Raw genomic sequence first — 19,005 nt, forward strand, 5'->3', positions numbered from 1 at the left:
GTGTTTGCTTTGCTTTGAAAATTGCTAGCTAGTTATCAAATTCCTTTCTAGTGGCATGAAAAGAAATCGTGTCCACCTTCCTGTATTATAAAATGATTTCATTAGAGATATTTAAAAATATATGTCACGTCAAATAAATAGATGATCAATATATATTTATTCATTTTAAATAAGAAAGTGAATTGTAATTTGAGAACTATTATTAGAATGTAGAACTCAAACAAGTGCGTGTTCGAAAATTGCGAAGCTCGTTAGAGTAGCCTCTCTCCTAAGCATGTATAAACATTATTAATTATTCTCCCTGGTCTGCCTTTTTTTATATATATGTTTTGGCATAAGTTTTCTGGGTCTACTGCAAAATTAGAAACTTTAAATTTCAAAGAAGATGCAGTAATTGCTCACTCTATTAATGTGGCCATAGTCAATGAAAATGAGTTTCTTGACGTTTTCCCTGACAGCAATACATATATATCTTTACTAGTGGCTGGGAAAGAAAGGGTAGTAAGTTCATGGTTTGCGGCTATACAAAATTACAACTAAAACTGCACCCACATGCAAAGCGGAATATCACTCACCTTATGCCTCAACTGCATACCATAAGTCTCTGGAGCTAGAATTCAAAATTAAAGTTCTGAAATTATTTAACTTGAATTATTTACATTTATATGATGGGTTTGCTTTTCTTGATCTTGGAATCATTTGATGAATTTTCGTCACATGGAAAAATCAGAAAGCTAGTGGACTAATTAATAACTGGTACAAGTCATCATGCTGCTGCTGTATGCTACAGTGAATAGTCGTTTGTGTTCACACAAATAGAATAAAAAAGTTAATTTTTCTTTTGTTCCTGTGTTTTTATATTATGTTGACTAAGTTCTTCGAGTCCTAACCAATACACCTATTTCGTAAAAGCATCTATTTTCTGACAAGGGTTTGATTTTTATGATAATTACTCCCGATTGAAATTTGTTCAATCACACGAAAGTTGATACAATAATTGAGAAGCGAAATGCTTGAACCAGCAGTTCTACATTTTTAGAGAAGAAAAAGGGAGCAGGTATTCATTCATTTGAATGCAGGATTCGTTGATTTTTGTTCTTTTAAAAAAGAAAAGGAAAAGAAACTTTTCTCTGTGGAAGGTCCGTTTTCAACTTCTATATGATAATTATATATGTTTGTCTTAAAGAGTAAAACTTATTTTTTTATTTGATTATTAATTTCTGCCACGCTTTTATATAAAATATGATATATCATAATCTAGGCTAAAAACAAAAATAAATGTCAAACTATGTTGCTAAAATTGAAAAAATAAAACCTACATGATAGATTTGAAAACAAGAACAAAGTACAAAATTAATTTAGCAATTAAACTGCAACAATGCAAGCGCTTGCTTGTTATTTCTGTTATTTTGTTATATTTATGGTCCGGCCCAATTTTCTCATGTGCATTTTTTTGACGCGTATTTTTTGTTAAGAATAATTAATATTCATTAGTTTAAACGTTAAATGTTAATTATTTTTTAACTTTATTTTATTAAAAAAAATATTTGTACCATAATATAAATATTAGTAGTGTAATTTTAACTTGAAATTTATTTAATGTTAATATTATATAATGTCATTTTGAATCAATTAACAAATATGATATTCATTAATGATGTATTAATAAAATAATAGATATTGTTATTAATTAATGTAAAACCGATTAATAATTAATTGAAAAAAGAAAAACCTTATCTTGAAATTTATTGGAGGAGAAGCCTTTTTCAGCAGAGTCCGTATAATAAATGTTCCGGTATTACGGCAAACACCGAACTCTATAATTGATGAAAGTGAATTAAATGCTCGTTTCTCAGTCTACCCCTTATTTATTATTACATATGTAGCCCAGAAGTATTATTTTTTATTTAAAAAATGACCGAATTACCCTCGAGACGTGGCATATCGCTAGTACTGAGTAGCCCTTAAGAACGAATTATCAAGGGACAAAAAAGGGTAATTGAAATCTAAAAATAGAAATCTCCCATAAAAGCCATTTTCGTATAAGATGGAGCCATGCATGAAGATCAAGAAACCCTTGAACGAAGGTCACGTTAAATAGGCTTACGTGTCTGTTTGAGGTTGGTGACAGCTAATGTGAATCCAGAAAGTGAGGAGTGGCACTTATAGTTGGAAAGAAAACGATAGATAAAATTGAGTTCTCTAATTAAACTTTCTGCCCAAAAGAAATGATATTTTTCTTTATATATATATATATATATTAGTTTAATAGATAATTGTCAAAAACTATTCATAATTTTACATTTTATTATACTTTGAAATTATAAGTTTTATAGAAAGTTTAATAGAGATATTTAAAAAAATAATAATAAAATTTAGTAATTTTAGCTAAAAAAACTATTTTTTAAAATTTTTTGTGTAAATTATAAATATAATTAGTTTTTCCTTTTATGCATTTTATAAATCTTAGTGTTGATTATACACATTGAACAATTATTTCGTGACATAACCAATTCTTATTATAAAGGAAAATACTGTATTTTATGACATTAATGTGAATCATTTTAGTATTGGGTTTTTCTTCTTTCACGTGAGATGTTAAAATAATTATTTTTAATTGTAAAGTTAAAACAGGATCATAACTCAAAAATGATACATAAAATTGGACGACAATATTATATTAATTAATTTCAAATATTCATACATGTGAATTACGAGTAAAGAATTCATTTTGCATGATGTTTTATATTGTTAGAATTATTAGAGAGTCATAATTATATGACTTTCGAAACCTTTTATTTTTCTCCAGAGAGGAGGGACACGTCGCCAAAGGACGGCACCGAATCCTTTTGACTTCTATTTGGTTCTTACCCTTCTCTTTTCGCTATTTATACAAGTACGTATGGCATACGGACCCTACATCCATTTCTTTGTTAGAACTTGTAATCTTTTTTCTCTCTCTCTCTCTCCCCTTTTCTCAGACACACACCGCAGCAGCTCAAAAACACCCATTAGCTTGAACATGGGTAGAACACCGTGTTGTGACAAGAATGGGCTAAAGAAGGGGCCATGGACACCTGAAGAAGATCAGAAGCTAATTGATTATATACAGAAACATGGTTATGGCAACTGGAGAACACTTCCAAAGAATGCTGGTATGTTGTTATACATATACACTTTCTTTCTTTTGATTTTCTAGTGCGTATATGTATGGTTTAAGTATATTAATCTCTTATTGGACTTTGTTTTGATGGGTTTTTCTTGTTTCTTGGGATTATTTGGTTTAGGACTGCAAAGATGTGGAAAGAGTTGCCGTCTTCGTTGGACTAACTATTTGAGACCTGATATCAAGAGAGGACGATTTTCTTTTGAAGAGGAGGAGACAATAATTCAGCTGCACAGTATATTAGGAAACAAGTAAGGTTTTTCCACATTTTATATTATATCTTCTTTGATTAAAAAACTGTTAATTGATGTTTTGTCTAATAAGCTTTTGTTTTGGTTTGGTATTACAGATGGTCGGCCATAGCTGCCCGCTTGCCTGGAAGAACAGATAATGAAATCAAGAACTACTGGAATACACACATTAGAAAAAGGCTTCTCCGAATGGGAATTGATCCTGTAACTCACAGTCCTAGACTTGATCTTCTCGACCTATCTTCAATTCTTGGCTCTTCGCTCTATAACTCATCACAAATGAACATGTCAAGACTGCTCGGAGTGCAGCCTCTGGTTAACCCAGAACTTCTCCGGCTAGCCACATCTCTCATATCATCTCATCATCAACGTGAAAATGACCAAAGCTTTGTTTCTCATCAAAATGGTCAAGAAAATCATCTGTGCCATCTCCAAGTTCAAAACCAATATAATCATCCACTGGTGCAAGCTCAACCATTTCAAGAAATGCCCACTACTACTACTAGTACCCCATTTGTTTCCTTTTCTGACGAGACACAGCTTATGAACCCAAATGTAGAGCAGTACCCAGCACGTTTCGCCGACCAAAACTCTCAACTGAATCAAGAATGGCCAAACGACAATGGTTTTGCTACCTCAAGTTTAACAGAAGATTATATTGCTCTACAGAATTGTAACAACTACTTTGGGTCTCATGATCAAACGGCTATTATAGACCCATCATCTGACACCACAACATCAACTTTCATCTCTAATAACAGCAACCAAAATTTCAGTTTCGCCTCAGTTTTATCAACACCTTCTTCAAGTCCAACACCACTGAACTCAAATTCAACGTACATCAATGGCGGCAGCAGCACTGAAGATGAGAGGGAAAGTTATAGCAGCATTTTGAAATATGAAATCCCAGAGATTTTGGATGTCAGTAACTTCATGTAATTCAAAAAAAAAAAAAAATTGAAACTGATCGAATAGGTTTTCTCTTTTCTTTTTCTTTTTTTCTGATTTCTTTTATCTTTTCTGTCCATCCAAAATTTCTGGGACATGGATTTTGTGTAGTTAATACGCAATTAATTAATTTTTTTTATCTTTTTCCAGTTTCGTAATTATTGTATCGACAAGCCAAAGATCATCTCCTACTGTGTACTACGTACCCTTCTCTTTATTTTTTTTATGCAAGTTTAATTAATAGAAGCTAGTTTCCATCATTCATATGTCACTGTGTTTCCTTTTAGTATTACTGTTCTTATTATAATATTTTGTTCTGACATTATTGTACCTAGAACTTACTTCAAATAGACATATAAGCAAAATCAAATGATCTCATGCTCTCCAATCTCCCCATTTGAATAGAGAACAAGTGGATCATTATTTTTCCTTCGCTGTATTGAAATTAATTTATCCGTAAGAGGAAAGATAAGATCTATAAAGCGAACATAAAATCCAATGGACCAACGCAATATTAGTAAACTAAATCAATTTTCGTTAAACAATGAAAAGAGAAGGTGGGTGGGCAGCACACAATCATAACAAAGTAAGATTTTTATTTTTTTTTCCTGTTTCAGAGATCCCGACAGACGGTTAAACTCTGGCGACCTTTTCCGGCTACATTTATTGGAGCACGTGGGTTCAACACGTGTAGATGCCACCTGTAAGAGAACTGTCTTTTCACGTAGTAATAATTGCATGGGGATTTATGGTAATGAGAGACTTTGACAAAATCAAACAATTTTATAGAAAATACTAAAAAGCTTATACGTGTCTTTATTCTATGGGTAACTTAGGATTTCTCTTGTGGGTCTCTGTTTTTTTTTATTAGAAAAAAGAAAGGCTTTATTGAAAATAATGGCGTGGGTCTTGTGTGCTGTTTTTGTCTCTTTATTATCCTCTTAGCAGGAATGGCTTTCAGTGTCAAAGCAGAGACCTACTAGTAATTACGTCATCGTATTAGAGACACGTGGTGGTACCAACTTTAGAGAGATATAGGCCCCACATTCTCCTTTCGGGTTCTTGTTTTAGGGTAACTGGTTGACCCGGTGAGAGTAGGTTTTGTTGTCTTATCCGGTTTTCAACTTTGAGAGGGTGATTAATAATCGGCGATTATTTCACGTAGTTGTCTTCTTTTATTGGATCAGTGCAATTAATGATATGGTTTAGTAAAGTGAGATTGAGATATCTAAACCCTATAGATTGCATTAAATTTAATTATTTTAAACAATTAAAGTAAATGTGCACATAGTTAGAGTAGGTGAATTTTGATAAAAATAGATTTACAGAGTATATATATATATATATATATATATTTTTTTTTTTTTTCTTTTTAACTAGAGATTCCAGCCTGAGAGTTATTCGATAAAAATTAACTTATTTTTTCAATAATTTTCTCTCTATCAAATAATAGATTTTACCAATATTGGATAATATTTAAACTTTAAACCCTGTGATGGCAATAATTTCGTTATTAACACTAATAATTGGCAAAAAGGCAATAGGACCTACCAATAGGATCTTCTTTAATGTTTAAACCTTATCTAAATGGGAGAGATATGATTAAAAAGCACAGGAATATGTGTACATGAAAGTTTAAGCAATTAGATGTCATTCAAAAACAATCATTTAAATTTGTAGCTATTCATTAGTACCTGCTTCCAGTAGATGACAGGTTAGTGATCAAAGTGAGCCCATATATGCATAGCAAGAAAACAATTTATTGGTGGGGTTACAAATCTATACACAATATTGTCTTTAACTGATCGCGGCCACAAATTTGCAAGCATATGTTCTATATCGTTCTTCCGTGTTGAAGATGTTTTTCTCCACATGCCTCGAGTTCCCAATGAATTGGCTACCCTAAAATGCATATCCTGAGCAAGGAGGATTCTACTCTTCCAATATCATTTACGAAGAGTATCCAGTCAATTTGAGAGATGAATTGCGTACAAATATATATAAGCATGGAATGCACTTTGGAGACAATCCCAAATTAATCTTCCAATGCTACTGTGACAAAATCAAGTCAGCAATATAAGATTTCAAGTTTCTCACAAGGAAATGCAGTGGCTGATTTGCACTCAAGGGTTTCCATCTTTCTGAAAACACTTGGCGGTTCAATGCTCCAATTTTTTGTGCAGCGAGAGTGGTTTATGATAACATCAAGTTTAATGCTTTTGGGTTTGCGGCTCTACTGCTCCTTTTGTGTTTGCTAAAGGTGTACTAGTTAGAATGCCTTTTTTTTTTTCTTCTTCTTTTTCTTTTAAAAGTAGTGCAAAGATCCTCTCATGTTTTATATAATATGATAAATTATGCTAGTACAATCTTAATTATTAAATTCAAATTTAATGGTTAAGATTTTATTATTTAATAAATAATTACCCACTCTATAAAATTTAAGAATTATAATAACATAATATGTTTCAATAAAAAAAAGTAACAGAATCATAAAAAATTATAATACTTTCAAAAATTTGTATAGGCTTAATTTAATAGTAAATGCATAACTTAATCTAAGACCAATCATATGTATCCACATATTCAAATAATAAAAAAGAAAGAAATATGTGGCGTGTCTACATCGCCAATCCTGTAAATGAAAGCCAAGAACCATTAGGTATCAAAATTGTCAAAACATCGTAGGAAATGGACAAGTAAATCATCTACATGAAAGTCTTCTACTCGTACGATTCGAAGTTCCTCAGTCCAGTCACCGGCACACTGGTTCGAACACAATCCTCCCCATTCATGTAAGCCATACGTCATTTATACGTCGAGAAGGATAAATAAGGAAAAATTCGGCTCTAGGATATTGCATACGCAATTATAGGTAAATTGTCAAAAATTGAGTCATAAATGATCAAGATTTAGATCTCAACGTGTCAAGATAATACAGGATTTTAAAAGAAATACAGTTTTTTTTCAATAGTTTTGTGGGCATAAAGGTGTACGGAATTTTAAAATCTATATTGATAGTCAAACATATAAGAAAAGGTTAGCAGGAAAAGAATGTTTCTTTCTCGCCTTGCTGCTCATATCTTCAGTTTTCTTCTTCTTCTCTTTCTCCTTCTGTAATTTTCTTTTTCTGAACTTTTAAGGACATTATATACAAATTCACAAATAAAATCCTAATAGTGGAAAAAGAATCTATATAATAAATGAGATTTGATCCTCTAAAATAAACCTCATAGTTATCTCTTCTCTAAGCTTTAATTTATTCTTTTTCTCCTTAATCAGTGGTAACTGGCTGTTGCAGGGAGCGTCGAATATAGTATATATAATTATTCTTATTTATTTATTTCGAGTTTGGAGGAAAAATGATGAGATATGCTATTATGATATCAATATGGTACACGAATATACGTATTTGACTATGAGCCGACCTTAAGAATAACATATTTATTTCATTTTCTTGATCGACCGTCCAAAGAAAAAACTACTCAATTGTTTTTTGAATAAGTAAACTCCTTAAAGTGGGTTTATGTCTTCGCTTTTGGTATTCTTTTTCTTTCTTTTTTGCATGTTTTCTTTGTTTGTTTCTGCTTCTTTATTCTTTTCTTTTTATTTGTCCTTTTGAGATGTCGATCTCATTACAAGTTTCTATTTGTGGGGCTCTGGGGGCATTATCGACTCCAACTTGTCTTTCTTGAGGGAGTAATTCCTTCTTAAGATTGGGAAACTAAAGGTTTCATGGTTACAGCAATTTTATGGTCTATTTTTGTTGCTGTTGCAGAAGAAACCTATATTATAAAAAATCATGTTACACTGCTAGATAGTAACCTTAAAGAAAATGCTACACTGTGCCCTTAAATTTATGCATGTTTCAAGCTTGGGATAAACATGGTAGACTGCTAGACTTTGAGCTTGCATTTCTTTTGATGAAGATAAAAGTCAATTGTTTACTTCTTCTATTCAAGGGGACCCTACTAAATTAATGAGAGCCTTACAGATCTTCCTTATAAAAATCATTAGATTTATTTTAAGTGAAAACCCAAATTTGAGAATTTGCCCTTCTTTTTAACTATCAATAATTGATTTAATATTTGGGTGGATTGATATCTAAAGAAATTAATTTCTTTGAATGTATTCGGTTAAAGCGAAATATTTAGTCCTATTCAAGTAATTCTTCTAAATGGGTTTTCTTCTTAATTACTTATTGTATTTGCTTAAACATAATTTTCATGAGTTTGATAGGACTCGTAAGGTCTACCCCAAAAGTCTCTTGATTATAGATAAAGACAATCAGGGCCCGGGCTCTTGAAATTTGCACCATTACCTAATGAACAATAACAACCTTTAGTTTTACTAGTCTTATGAATTAACTCTGCACTTGGACCTAAGCTGCCCTTACTTGTCGTATGCATAAATTTTAATTATTATGTAAACTGTTTTAAGCAGCTAATTAAAATTAGTTAAATCATCATTTAGAAAATAAAACATTTGATGCCTACTTCAAATGGTAAAAGCACTTATTTCAAAGTTTAAGTTGTCTTTTTTATATTATAATAAAAGTAAAAGAAAAAAATAACTAGTTCATGTCTTATTGGACTTTTCATAAATCAAGAAATAAAATATTAGAGTATAAAATATTAAATTAATATTAGCCAAATGTTAGTAAAATTTTTAATTTATATAGTAAAATTACAACATTCACTAAGAAATTTTATATATCTCAAAATTTAAAATTAATAAATATATATTATTTTTATTAGTAATTTAATACATAAATAAAAAAAATATATATATATATATTTAAAATAATCACGCGTCCGATTCTACTCATTTAGGAAAGTCCAAAGAGCTTACTTAAACATTTGGTGGGAAGATAGAAATTATGATTCCTGAACGACATGACTCATTATCGAGATGCCACATATTTTGAGTTAAAGCTATCTTAGCATATAAGTGATGAAAAATCAAGTTTTTATCTTTTTTAATAAAATAAAGAGCTAACCCACACCTGTCCATTAGTTGGATTCTATGAATTATTGGTTCATTGTGTCATGTCAAGCTCCTTGTACTATCGGTTGACTTCTCTCACTAGGTACCTATGTTAATTATGAGGCGAGGGATGAGCTTTGCTTACTTTATAGCACCATTGATCCATTGAAGTTAATAATTTTTAAAAGAAATTTATTTTATTTAAAAAAAATACATAAAATTAAAATAAATATATCAGTGTTATAAAATATATGGAATTAGTTTAATAATAATACTAATTTTATTAGAATTTAGTTAGCTATAATCAATTTTTAAAAAATTTGATTATACAGAAATTTAAATTAATTTTTATTTTATTTAAAATATATAAATTTTAAATTTCAACCAAACACCATCTAAAAATTAATGGCTACACTAATCGTGATTTGATGAGTCATTATTTCTTCCTAATTTGAGTGTTTACTGAGAAATGTTATCCTTATGTTTAAATTATGAGTTCTACAAAATCACATATGTCAGTACAAATCCAAAGTGTATGAAATATCTTCTCTTTGGACGTAGCTTGAAGCCTAATTGTGTTTCTTCTAATCTACGCACGTATCTAACATTTTAAGCAACTTTAAGAAAGAGGCCCATTTCTGTTCTTTTCCCTATCCAACAATATCAACCAAAGCTGTCTGAGTTTGTAATTCCTAAACTAACTTCTTACCTTTTTCTTTTTTAAGTTTAAAAAATATATGTATTATTTTCTTTTTAAATAAGTTAGTTTATATCTTAAAATAAATCGAATAAAAAATAATTAAAAAATAAAAAATAAACGCAGTTTTTTTAACACCCAACTCTAAATTTAAAGATGCTCATTATGTTTGCTTCTGATAGCCTAACGAAAGAAATGAAACTTTTTAACTTCGATGCATAAAAAGTAAATTTTTTTATTAAAATCAATAAATCATGAAAAAAGACACTTTTAAAAATTTGAAATTTTACAATATTTCTTTATATCTAACAATTAGCATATTTCTATCTTATAATAAAATCAAAACAAGATTAATTGATGTTATATTTCTAGATAATAAAAAATCTATAAAAATTATATCAAATTAATAAGTGAATAATTTTAAATATTATAATATTAGATTGATAGGTCCAAATCATATATAGATATTTAGTGTATTTTAAAGTTTTAATGATATATTTTTATATTTAATATAATAAATAAATATGTTTTTAGCTCATTTAAGCTTAATTATCTAATTCAAGATAATATTAGCCAATAAAGGAAATTATGAAAAAAAATACTTAAAAAATGAACTTAATTGAACATGTTCGTGTCAAGACCCAAGATTAAGACGCATGCTGCTATTTGTAAAGTTTGGCAAAAAATTACAAGGTCAAGGAGCATATTAATCTTTTTGTATAATTATTATAATTTATATTAAGAGTTATTTATGAGATAATATTTGGTGGAGATAAAGATACTTATAATCTTATCTATTAGATGGACTTATATTTGGCATACTTATCTTTATGGAGACTTGCTTAGATGATAACTCTTTTCCATATATATTTCTGCAAACATAATTCTATAAGAGGAGGAGGAGAGTTTTTCTCCATCTGCTCTCTGTATTTGTTCACCATTATTTTCTTCATAGTTATTTCATAAACATTTTAGTTTAGTTTTTATTACTTTTTCTATATTGAAAGTGCTTTTCAATAAGTGGAGAGTGAGGACTAATCATCTTCTTACTTGAAGAAATTATGGATCTGGAATGAGCTTTTAGTTTATTGTTTCATATTTTTTTTTATTTAATATCATATGATTATTGGGTTAAATATGTTAGGCTAGTTTTCATAAGTATTTAGTTTAGTCTTTTTACTATTATATGAATCATGTTATTTATTTATTTAATGAATGATTTTTTTACCTTCATATCTTTATTAGTTTCAGTTATTATTGTTAGTTAACCATCATATTAATTTAGCAATAGTAGTTATTCTAAACATATTTAGGTTGAATATATTAGATAAACCAACTTTGTTTCAGTTTATGTAGATACAATAAACTTTGCTTTAGTTGCGTCATTAGTTTGAATGACTAAAGAAAAATGCATATTACGCTTAAAGTAAAATAAAGGGATAACTAAATAAATGGCTAGACCAAATATTGTATTTAGCATATAGTTTTTATGCATCACGTTATTGTATATTTACTTTATAATTTATTTAATTTATTTTTATTTTCTTAAAAATATTAATTTAGAGTGTTTATATTTACTTTTATTATTTTATGTTGATAATTAATTTTTATAATAAATGACTTTTTAATTTATAGAGCGATCGACCTCATAGAGCCCTTACTATAAGAATAATTCGTGTATTTACGTCTAATAATTTAGACACGTAATAGATAAATTTAAATCTAAAGTTAAGTAATTTCATTTTAACCAATTCAATTTCATTTTCTAAACCTACAAAATTAAGGGAACAACTTTTGAAATGTTACCATCAGTCCTAATATTTATAATATGCAAGATCGATATTACATCATAAAAGTATTAAATTTATATTATCTTGTTTACATTCAAGTCCAAAAGAAAGACATTTCCGTCAAATCGAATGCATGAGAGGACCATCGTGAGAAGTAACTAAAAAGCAATACCGCCGGCGGCAGGTGAAATCGACTGACACGCCGTAGACCAACACGTGTTACTTGGATATCCTAATACACATCGACGTGTCAGCACAGAAATAGCTTATGCAACGTGTCACCAAATTCTTACATAGTCCCAAACATTCCAAGAAAAAGAAAAAAACAAATGCTTAATGCCTTAAAAGTCACAATTCTTTTTTCAAAGCTCGTGTGATAACTAGAAATAATATACAGAGTCCTTGAAAGAAGAAAAAAAAAAAAAACACGGAAGCAAAAGGGTGCAGTTCGATCGATTTCTAACGAAGCATGGCTCGGTCTCTTGAGCCACTGGTAGTGGGGAAAGTGATCGGAGAAGTTCTTGATATGTATAATCCGGTGGCTGAGTTTACTGTACATTATGGGTCTAAACAAATTGCCAATGGCTGTGAGATTAAGCCCTCTGCTGCCGTACAAATGCCTCGTGCGCAGATTCTTGGTTCTCGACTCACTCCGAGTCTCTATACCCTGGTATTTTTTATGCATGCATGTTAATCTTGAGTGAAGATCGTTTTCTTTTTCTTCTATATATTAATTTTCTTTCTGTGATTGAAATTGTGCATATATATTTACCTTATTAGGTTATGGTTGATCCTGATGCTCCAAGTCCTAGTGATCCAAAATGGCGAGAGTGGCTCCATTGGTATTAATTAACTTTCCCTTCAGTCGTTCGTTTATCCAGAATTAATTACTAATGGAATTATGAACTACGTACATATAAACGTATGAAATTGTGCAGGATTGCTGTAGATATTCCAGAAGGATCCGATGCTACCAAAGGTCTTCCTCTTGGCATTTTTTTTTTCAAGGATTTAGGTTGTAGCCTTGCAATCCTGAAGATTACTCTTGTTAGTTTGATAAACTTAATGGATTATGTTATATGTATATATAGGACATCAGCTGGTGCCATACATGGGGCCTCAGCCTCCTACAGGCATTCACCGGTATGTGTTCGCTGTATTTAAGCAGGGAGAGGCATTGAATGGAAGGACTAAAGCTCCAGAAGGTCGTGGAAACTTTAGCACCCGTCAATTTGCCGCACAGAACGGATTGGGGCTCCCAGTTGCTGCTGTGTATTTCAACTCTCAGAAAGAGCCGGCAGTTAAAAAACGTTGAAATTCTGTTGTAGTGGAAGAAATATCTTTGATGTCGTTTCTTGACACGTGGACTGGAACAGCGATGTGATGTGCCTTCTGAATTTCTAATATGTGCTTGTATTTGCATTGCTAGTGTTTTCTTTTTTCCTTCTCTTCTGGTATATAAATTAAAAGTGGGCTTGGAGTTATGTATCATTTGGATATAATGGGGCTTTATAGTGTGTGGGTTGTTTGTTATCCAATCCATTACTTCTTGCGTGCGCATCGCGAATTCAAATGCCTTCTCATTTTGCGCAGAAACATGTACGGTACGTGGATAAAAGAAATTGTGTGGATAAAATTAAAAATAAATATTGGTAGAATAAGAGTTGAAATAAACATTGATACGATGTTTATAGATTTGAGTTGATCAAGTACTTCATGAATAATAATTTTGGATATGGATTTGTTTTTAATCGAACAAGGGGATATCATACGATAACATATTGTGAAAGATGATGTTGTAATAATGGTAGGGCTTACGTGTAGGAAATTGTGAAAGGCAATTGAGTCTATGCCTTATCACATCATTGTTCAATAATATATAATTAAAAATTCTGTATATAATTATCTATTGAATAATAGATCAAACATGTTACTATATAATTAAAATTTCTAAGTGTTTAATATTTACTATTTTTTTCTTTTATTATAAATTTACTTTAAAAATATTCAACCAATTTTTATCAATTTATAGTCCGTAATTCCTAAGTGTTTAACATTCAGTGCTAAAATTATATTAGATAAATTACTCTGATAATTTTTTTTATTAACCATTTTTTAGCTTACAAGATAAATAATTATTTAAATATTACTTATTACTATTCAAAAACTTAAAATGTGCATAAATCTTTATAAAAAAAATATAAACATAAATATCTTCAATAAAATTTACTAAATTACTTATCATATATGAATTTAAACAAATCATTCTTTTTACTAATTGTCAAAATTTTAAATAATTTATTTTTATATTTAATTTCAAGATATAAGACTAGTCTAACATAAATATAAGTTAGAAAAAGCAAGAGAGTATATTATTTATTTTATTAAATTTGAAGTTTTTAGATAATTTGATTTAATGTTATTAATTTAAGTCTTATTTAAATTAATATTTACTAATAATTTGTGATTAAAGATTAATAATTAATGAATAATATAATTTATTTTCAAAATATAGTTTTTATTATATTTTAACTTATTAAATTCTAAAATATAATTCAAATTTAAACTTAATGCATTTTTACATATTTATATTTGCATATGAGCAATATATTCTTAATTTTTTATAAAAAATTTATATGCCTATAATAATTATATTAATATTTTATATTAATTTATTATTATTTTAAAAGCATATTGAAATCTTTTTTATTGGCTAAGATTTGAAAAAATAAATCTAAAGGTTAGAATCAAATACTAAATAGTGACCCTATTTGAAATATCTAATGGGAGTGTACAAGCAAATTTAAAAATTTGGCATGCGAAATATGTAATGCAAGGGAAGTACCATTTAGGTTAAAGTGCCATCTGGGTTGGTGGTTGGGTGATTATGGTATTAAACTGGGAGGTATCCTAACATCATCTATGCAACCTTCCAGTGACCATGAATATATATAGCTTTTAACCCAATTAAAAGGGTGAAAATTTAAATCCATTGGTTCCCCAGAAAGAGTTATAATATGTTTTCAATTAATTTTCTGTTTTATAATATTGTGACCTCAACTTATTTTTGGGTTCATCCTATACACACACACACACACACACACACACACACAAAACACAAATGGAATACTCTATGATTGATGCCAAATAGAAGTTGTTTATTTTTATAAATAGAAAAATTATTTCTATTTAATACATTACTCTCCCAAGAATAATGTATATTTTTAATCAATTAACAAAATAATTATAAATTGGGGATGTAAACTTGTGAGTTGTGTATAAATGAGAAAGGAGACGTGGATACATAAAGCACCGATGAAATACAAGCATACCGTTAAAGCCCACGACACCCAAGCACCGGCAAACTTATTGTCGGCCCAACTGGAGGCCCATCTGTTTCCCCTCAAACAAGACGAGTGCGTCTATCGGATTCTTGTGCCGTTAAAGCGCTAGCCACCTTTTAGGTCTTATTACCAAAGAGGAAACAGAACTCCACGCTGTATCCCCTTCCCAAATCCATAAGAACGACGATTTCATAGCTCGTAAACAGCATCAGAACGCGAAAGCTTGATAAAGAAAAAATTAATAAATAAAAATTGAAAAATCCATGAGAAAATGCTTGCAGAAGCTTCAACAACAAACTTTACATCGTCCATTGTTATTATTCACCACGTGCGGACTTTAGCAACATCCACCAATTTTCGCGGTTTTCGATCGCCATGTCCAGGTTTTTCATCTCTTTTTAAGAAAATCGTTTTTTTTTCTTTTCTTAAAGCTGTGTATTTCCTGGTTTCTTGGGGGACGGGTAAGGTTAGGGGATTTCTTCTTCTTTTTCTTTTTTCTTTTTTAATTTAAAAGTTTGAGCTAACTTTTTTTGATCCCGTTGTTTATGATAAATTTCTAGCCCTAAATTTACGTCAATTTCCAAGGATTGAGCTCGTTCTTTAGGGAAAATATCTCTAATTTGCATCTTTATTTTGCTAATTGTTGACCCGGTCTTGTTATTGAAAGGGTATTAAATTTGGTAATATTTTTGCTTGCAGATTTTTGATGTTTGGAAATATAAAGAAAGTTGGAAGATTAATTATTTTGAACCAAAGACATATAACGAAATGCGGGACATTGGATAAGACAGTCGGTTTACATTTGCCTCTATACAGATACTATGATGGTGCACGTTATTGGTTTTCTAGTAAAGGCGGATATTCATCTTTTGGAAGCTATGGTGTTAAGGAACATTTTTGCAGAAAAAGTTATGTTTCTTCTAGGAATTATACTGTCTTCGCAGCTAGTAATGTGGTAACACGCCATGCCCAACATGCCTTTAAAAGGCTTTGTAGAAAAGGTTCTGTCAGTCACCGTTCTTTCCCTCATATAAGTAGGATTGCTCAAGCTGTCAGCTTGGCTTTGACGCGCTCTCATCTATTAGTTCCTGGCATTTTTGCGATATCATATGGACAGGTGGCATGGGCAGAGAGAACATTCTCGGAAATGGATTTTTATCCATTACAGAATTCGTTATATATGCGTGCTCAAGATGGGCATGCTTATGTGACATCTTTAGTGCTTGCTATTGTTGAATGTTTTATTTTGCTAGTGAGAGCTCTGTATTTGGCAATTCTGTTCTCCCCTAGCTTGATAATGGCTCCATTTGTGGACTGTTGTGGACCACAATTCAGGAAAAGGTGGCTTCAGGTTGTTCATCGTACTCTTGAAAAGGCAGGTCCAGCATTTATAAAATGGGGTCAATGGGCAGCTACACGGCCAGATCTCTTCCCTAGAGATCTGTGCACAAAGCTTTCAGAGCTACACACTAAAGCTCCTGAACATAGCTTTGATTACACAAGGAAAACTATTGAAAGAGCATTCGGTCGCAAGCTTCCTGAGATTTTTGAACGTTTTGAAGAGGTGCCTGTTGCGTCTGGAAGTATTGCTCAAGTGCATCGAGCCTCTTTGAGATTTAGATATCCGGGTCAAAAGCAGGTGAAGCCTATGGTTGTTGCTGTAAAAGTCAGGCATCCTGGTGTTGGTGAATCAATTAGGAGAGACTTTGAGATAATCAACATGGTAGCTAAATTATCAAACTTCATTCCAACTTTGAATTGGTTGAGGCTAGATGAGAGTGTGCAGCAGTTTGCAGTTTTCATGATGTCTCAAGTTGACCTTGCAAGGGAAGCTGCTCATTTAAGCCGCTTTATTTATAATTTCCGGAGATGGAAGGATGTTTCTTTTCCAAAGCCTGTATATCCACTAGTGCATCCTGCTGTTTTAGTGGAAACTTATGAGCAAGGGGAAAGTGTCTCACACTTTGTTGATGAACTTGAGGGACATGATCGGATTAAAAGTGCTCTTGCTCACATTGGGACTCATGCACTTCTGAAAATGCTTTTGGTAACAAATTCTTACAATTCTTTCATGTTGAGAATATAATTTTGTATCAGTTATTTCTGCAGTTAGAGAAAAGCACATTTTTTTTGTTTCAGGTGGACAACTTTATTCATGCAGACATGCATCCGGGAAACATTCTTGTTCGAATGTCTCAAAACAAGTCTTCTCGAAAAGGGATCTTTAAATCAAAGCCCCATGTTGTTTTCCTTGATGTAGGCATGACTGCTGAACTTTCCAGAAGTGATCGCGTAAATTTACTTGAATTTTTTAAATCTGTTGCCCGACGAGATGGCCGAACTGCAGCAGAATGTGCGCTAAGATTATCAAAGCAACAAAACTGCCCAAATCCTAAAGCTTTTATTGAGGTTAGCGATCTGAAACATGGATGTTTATATTGTTGTTGGTTTTACAAGTGTGCTGAGCTACCTTCTCTATTAGGATGGTCAAACTTTCTGCTAGTTCTACTTGGTGGTGACAATTGACAAATTGGAAAATGAATTGTTCTCTTAGGTGGTAAGATACTGGAAAGGGCTATGTTGGGATCTTAGGCTTGAAATTATTGGTGCTCTTGGTAATTGAAATGTGTGGTATATATATACATATATTTAATGAAGTTAAGTTTTTTTTTTTTTTTAAATATAGGCGCAATTAATGTTTTTCTACTTTTGGGTTTTAAATGGATTTACTATGGTCTCATAACAGGGTCATGAGCATTAGAAATAAATTCTCCTTTTGGAGTTTGTTTATAACAAGTTATTCAGTGCATAGTTTCTTGCGCTTCAATCTCTGATGTCTTATTATAACAGGAAGTGGAAGAGGCATTCACTTTTTGGGGTACTCCAGAAGGTGATCTAATTCATCCTGCTGAGTGCATGCAAGAGTTACTGGAGAAAGTCAGGCGTCATAAAGTTAATATTGATGGCAATGTTTGCACTGTGATGGTGACAACTTTAGTTCTTGAGGTAATTTAATTCTTCTGATTAACATATTTTTTCTTGTACATGTAGGATACAGCTTTTTGAACTGGTCTTGAACCATAGCTCCTGTAACTGTGTGTATTTACTGGGCATTTCCTTTAACACTGTGTACCTACTGGCTAGCAAAGGATGACAGACTTGTAGTGGGAGGGATGTATCCCTTGAGTTGCCCTTTTGCATGTTACATATTTGGTAGTCAAATTGATCTGGGTAGAGGAAAAATCTTTGGATGAAAAATTTTAGTTTAGAGGTTATCTTTTAATATAAATTAAAATCAGTTAGGTGTTGGCCTAAAATAGTTTTAATATTAGCTTTAGTGAGCGAGTAATTAAAGGATATGTGGCTGTAGTTATTCTTAACTTCTATTATGTTTCATTTTATGTGACTGGGATCTTTGCTTATGGTGGTAATACTAATTCTGTAGGGTTGGCAGCGGAAGCTGGATCCTGCATACAATGTAATGCAAACATTACAAACTCTGCTTCTCCGAGCAGACTGGGCAAAGTCTCTTTCCTACACAATTGATGGACTGATGGCACCATGAGAAGGTTACCCTTTGTGCTGTTCCTGTTAAACAATTTTGGCAGTGCTAAGACTCAAAATTATACCAGTTCTAAGAAATAACAGAAGAGTTTTGTCCTCTTTGAACTGTTGAGCGCTTTTGTTCTCTTCTTCAAAATTTTGTCCCTGTATTTATTAATTCTTGTTGATTACCATATAGGATTGCTTTTTTTTAGCCTGTCAACTTGCAACGAAAAATGCGATAATGAAGAAATGTATTCATAAATTTTTCTACTTTTTTCTT

The 19,005-nt window shown here is 31.1% G+C and overlaps 3 protein-coding genes across 3 annotated transcripts; all 3 read left to right on the plus strand.

Moving 5' to 3' along the window:
• Window positions 1–2,923: 2,923 nt before the first annotated feature.
• Window positions 2,924–4,625, plus strand: LOC8275374 (transcription factor MYB102). Its single transcript, XM_015722673.3, has 3 exons — window positions 2,924–3,155; window positions 3,288–3,417; window positions 3,516–4,625. The coding sequence occupies exons 1-3, from the start codon at window positions 3,023–3,025 to the stop codon at window positions 4,354–4,356; spliced, it is 1,104 nt and encodes a 367-aa protein (XP_015578159.1). The 5' UTR covers window positions 2,924–3,022; the 3' UTR covers window positions 4,357–4,625.
• A 7,572-nt stretch (window positions 4,626–12,197) lies between these two features.
• On the plus strand, window positions 12,198–13,326 carry LOC8275375 (protein MOTHER of FT and TFL1). The gene is made up of 4 exons (XM_048373516.1): window positions 12,198–12,505; window positions 12,616–12,677; window positions 12,774–12,814; window positions 12,927–13,326. The coding sequence occupies exons 1-4, from the start codon at window positions 12,305–12,307 to the stop codon at window positions 13,148–13,150; spliced, it is 528 nt and encodes a 175-aa protein (XP_048229473.1). The 5' UTR covers window positions 12,198–12,304; the 3' UTR covers window positions 13,151–13,326.
• Window positions 13,327–15,185: 1,859 nt separating this feature from the next.
• On the plus strand, window positions 15,186–18,995 carry LOC8275376 (probable serine/threonine-protein kinase abkC). The gene is made up of 5 exons (XM_015722700.3): window positions 15,186–15,562; window positions 15,879–17,226; window positions 17,319–17,588; window positions 18,030–18,185; window positions 18,625–18,995. Exons 1-5 carry the CDS (start codon window positions 15,555–15,557, stop codon window positions 18,742–18,744), a joined length of 1,902 nt encoding a protein of 633 aa, XP_015578186.2. The 5' UTR covers window positions 15,186–15,554; the 3' UTR covers window positions 18,745–18,995.
• Window positions 18,996–19,005: the final 10 nt, after the last annotated feature.

This window comes from Ricinus communis, chromosome 5, assembly GCF_019578655.1.
Source record: "Ricinus communis isolate WT05 ecotype wild-type chromosome 5, ASM1957865v1, whole genome shotgun sequence".
NCBI lineage: Eukaryota > Viridiplantae > Streptophyta > Magnoliopsida > Malpighiales > Euphorbiaceae > Ricinus > Ricinus communis.

Excerpts from the sequence above, each read along its gene's own strand:
- LOC8275374 (XM_015722673.3), top strand. The coding sequence starts at position 3,023 with ATGGGTAGAACACCGTGTTGTGACAAGAATGGGCTAAAGAAGGGGCCA. Across the intron at positions 3,156-3,287 it reads AACACTTCCAAAGAATGCTG|GACTGCAAAGATGTGGAAAG; the intron begins GTATGTTGTTAT and ends TATTTGGTTTAG. Across the intron at positions 3,418-3,515 it reads CACAGTATATTAGGAAACAA|ATGGTCGGCCATAGCTGCCC; the intron begins GTAAGGTTTTTC and ends TTGGTATTACAG.
- LOC8275375 (XM_048373516.1), top strand. The coding sequence starts at position 12,305 with ATGGCTCGGTCTCTTGAGCCACTGGTAGTGGGGAAAGTGATCGGAGAA. Across the intron at positions 12,678-12,773 it reads TGGCGAGAGTGGCTCCATTG|GATTGCTGTAGATATTCCAG; the intron begins GTATTAATTAAC and ends GAAATTGTGCAG. Across the intron at positions 12,815-12,926 it reads AGGATCCGATGCTACCAAAG|GACATCAGCTGGTGCCATAC; the intron begins GTCTTCCTCTTG and ends ATGTATATATAG.
- LOC8275376 (XM_015722700.3), top strand. Across the intron at positions 17,589-18,029 it reads ATCCTAAAGCTTTTATTGAG|GAAGTGGAAGAGGCATTCAC; the intron begins GTTAGCGATCTG and ends TTATTATAACAG. Across the intron at positions 18,186-18,624 it reads TGACAACTTTAGTTCTTGAG|GGTTGGCAGCGGAAGCTGGA; the intron begins GTAATTTAATTC and ends CTAATTCTGTAG.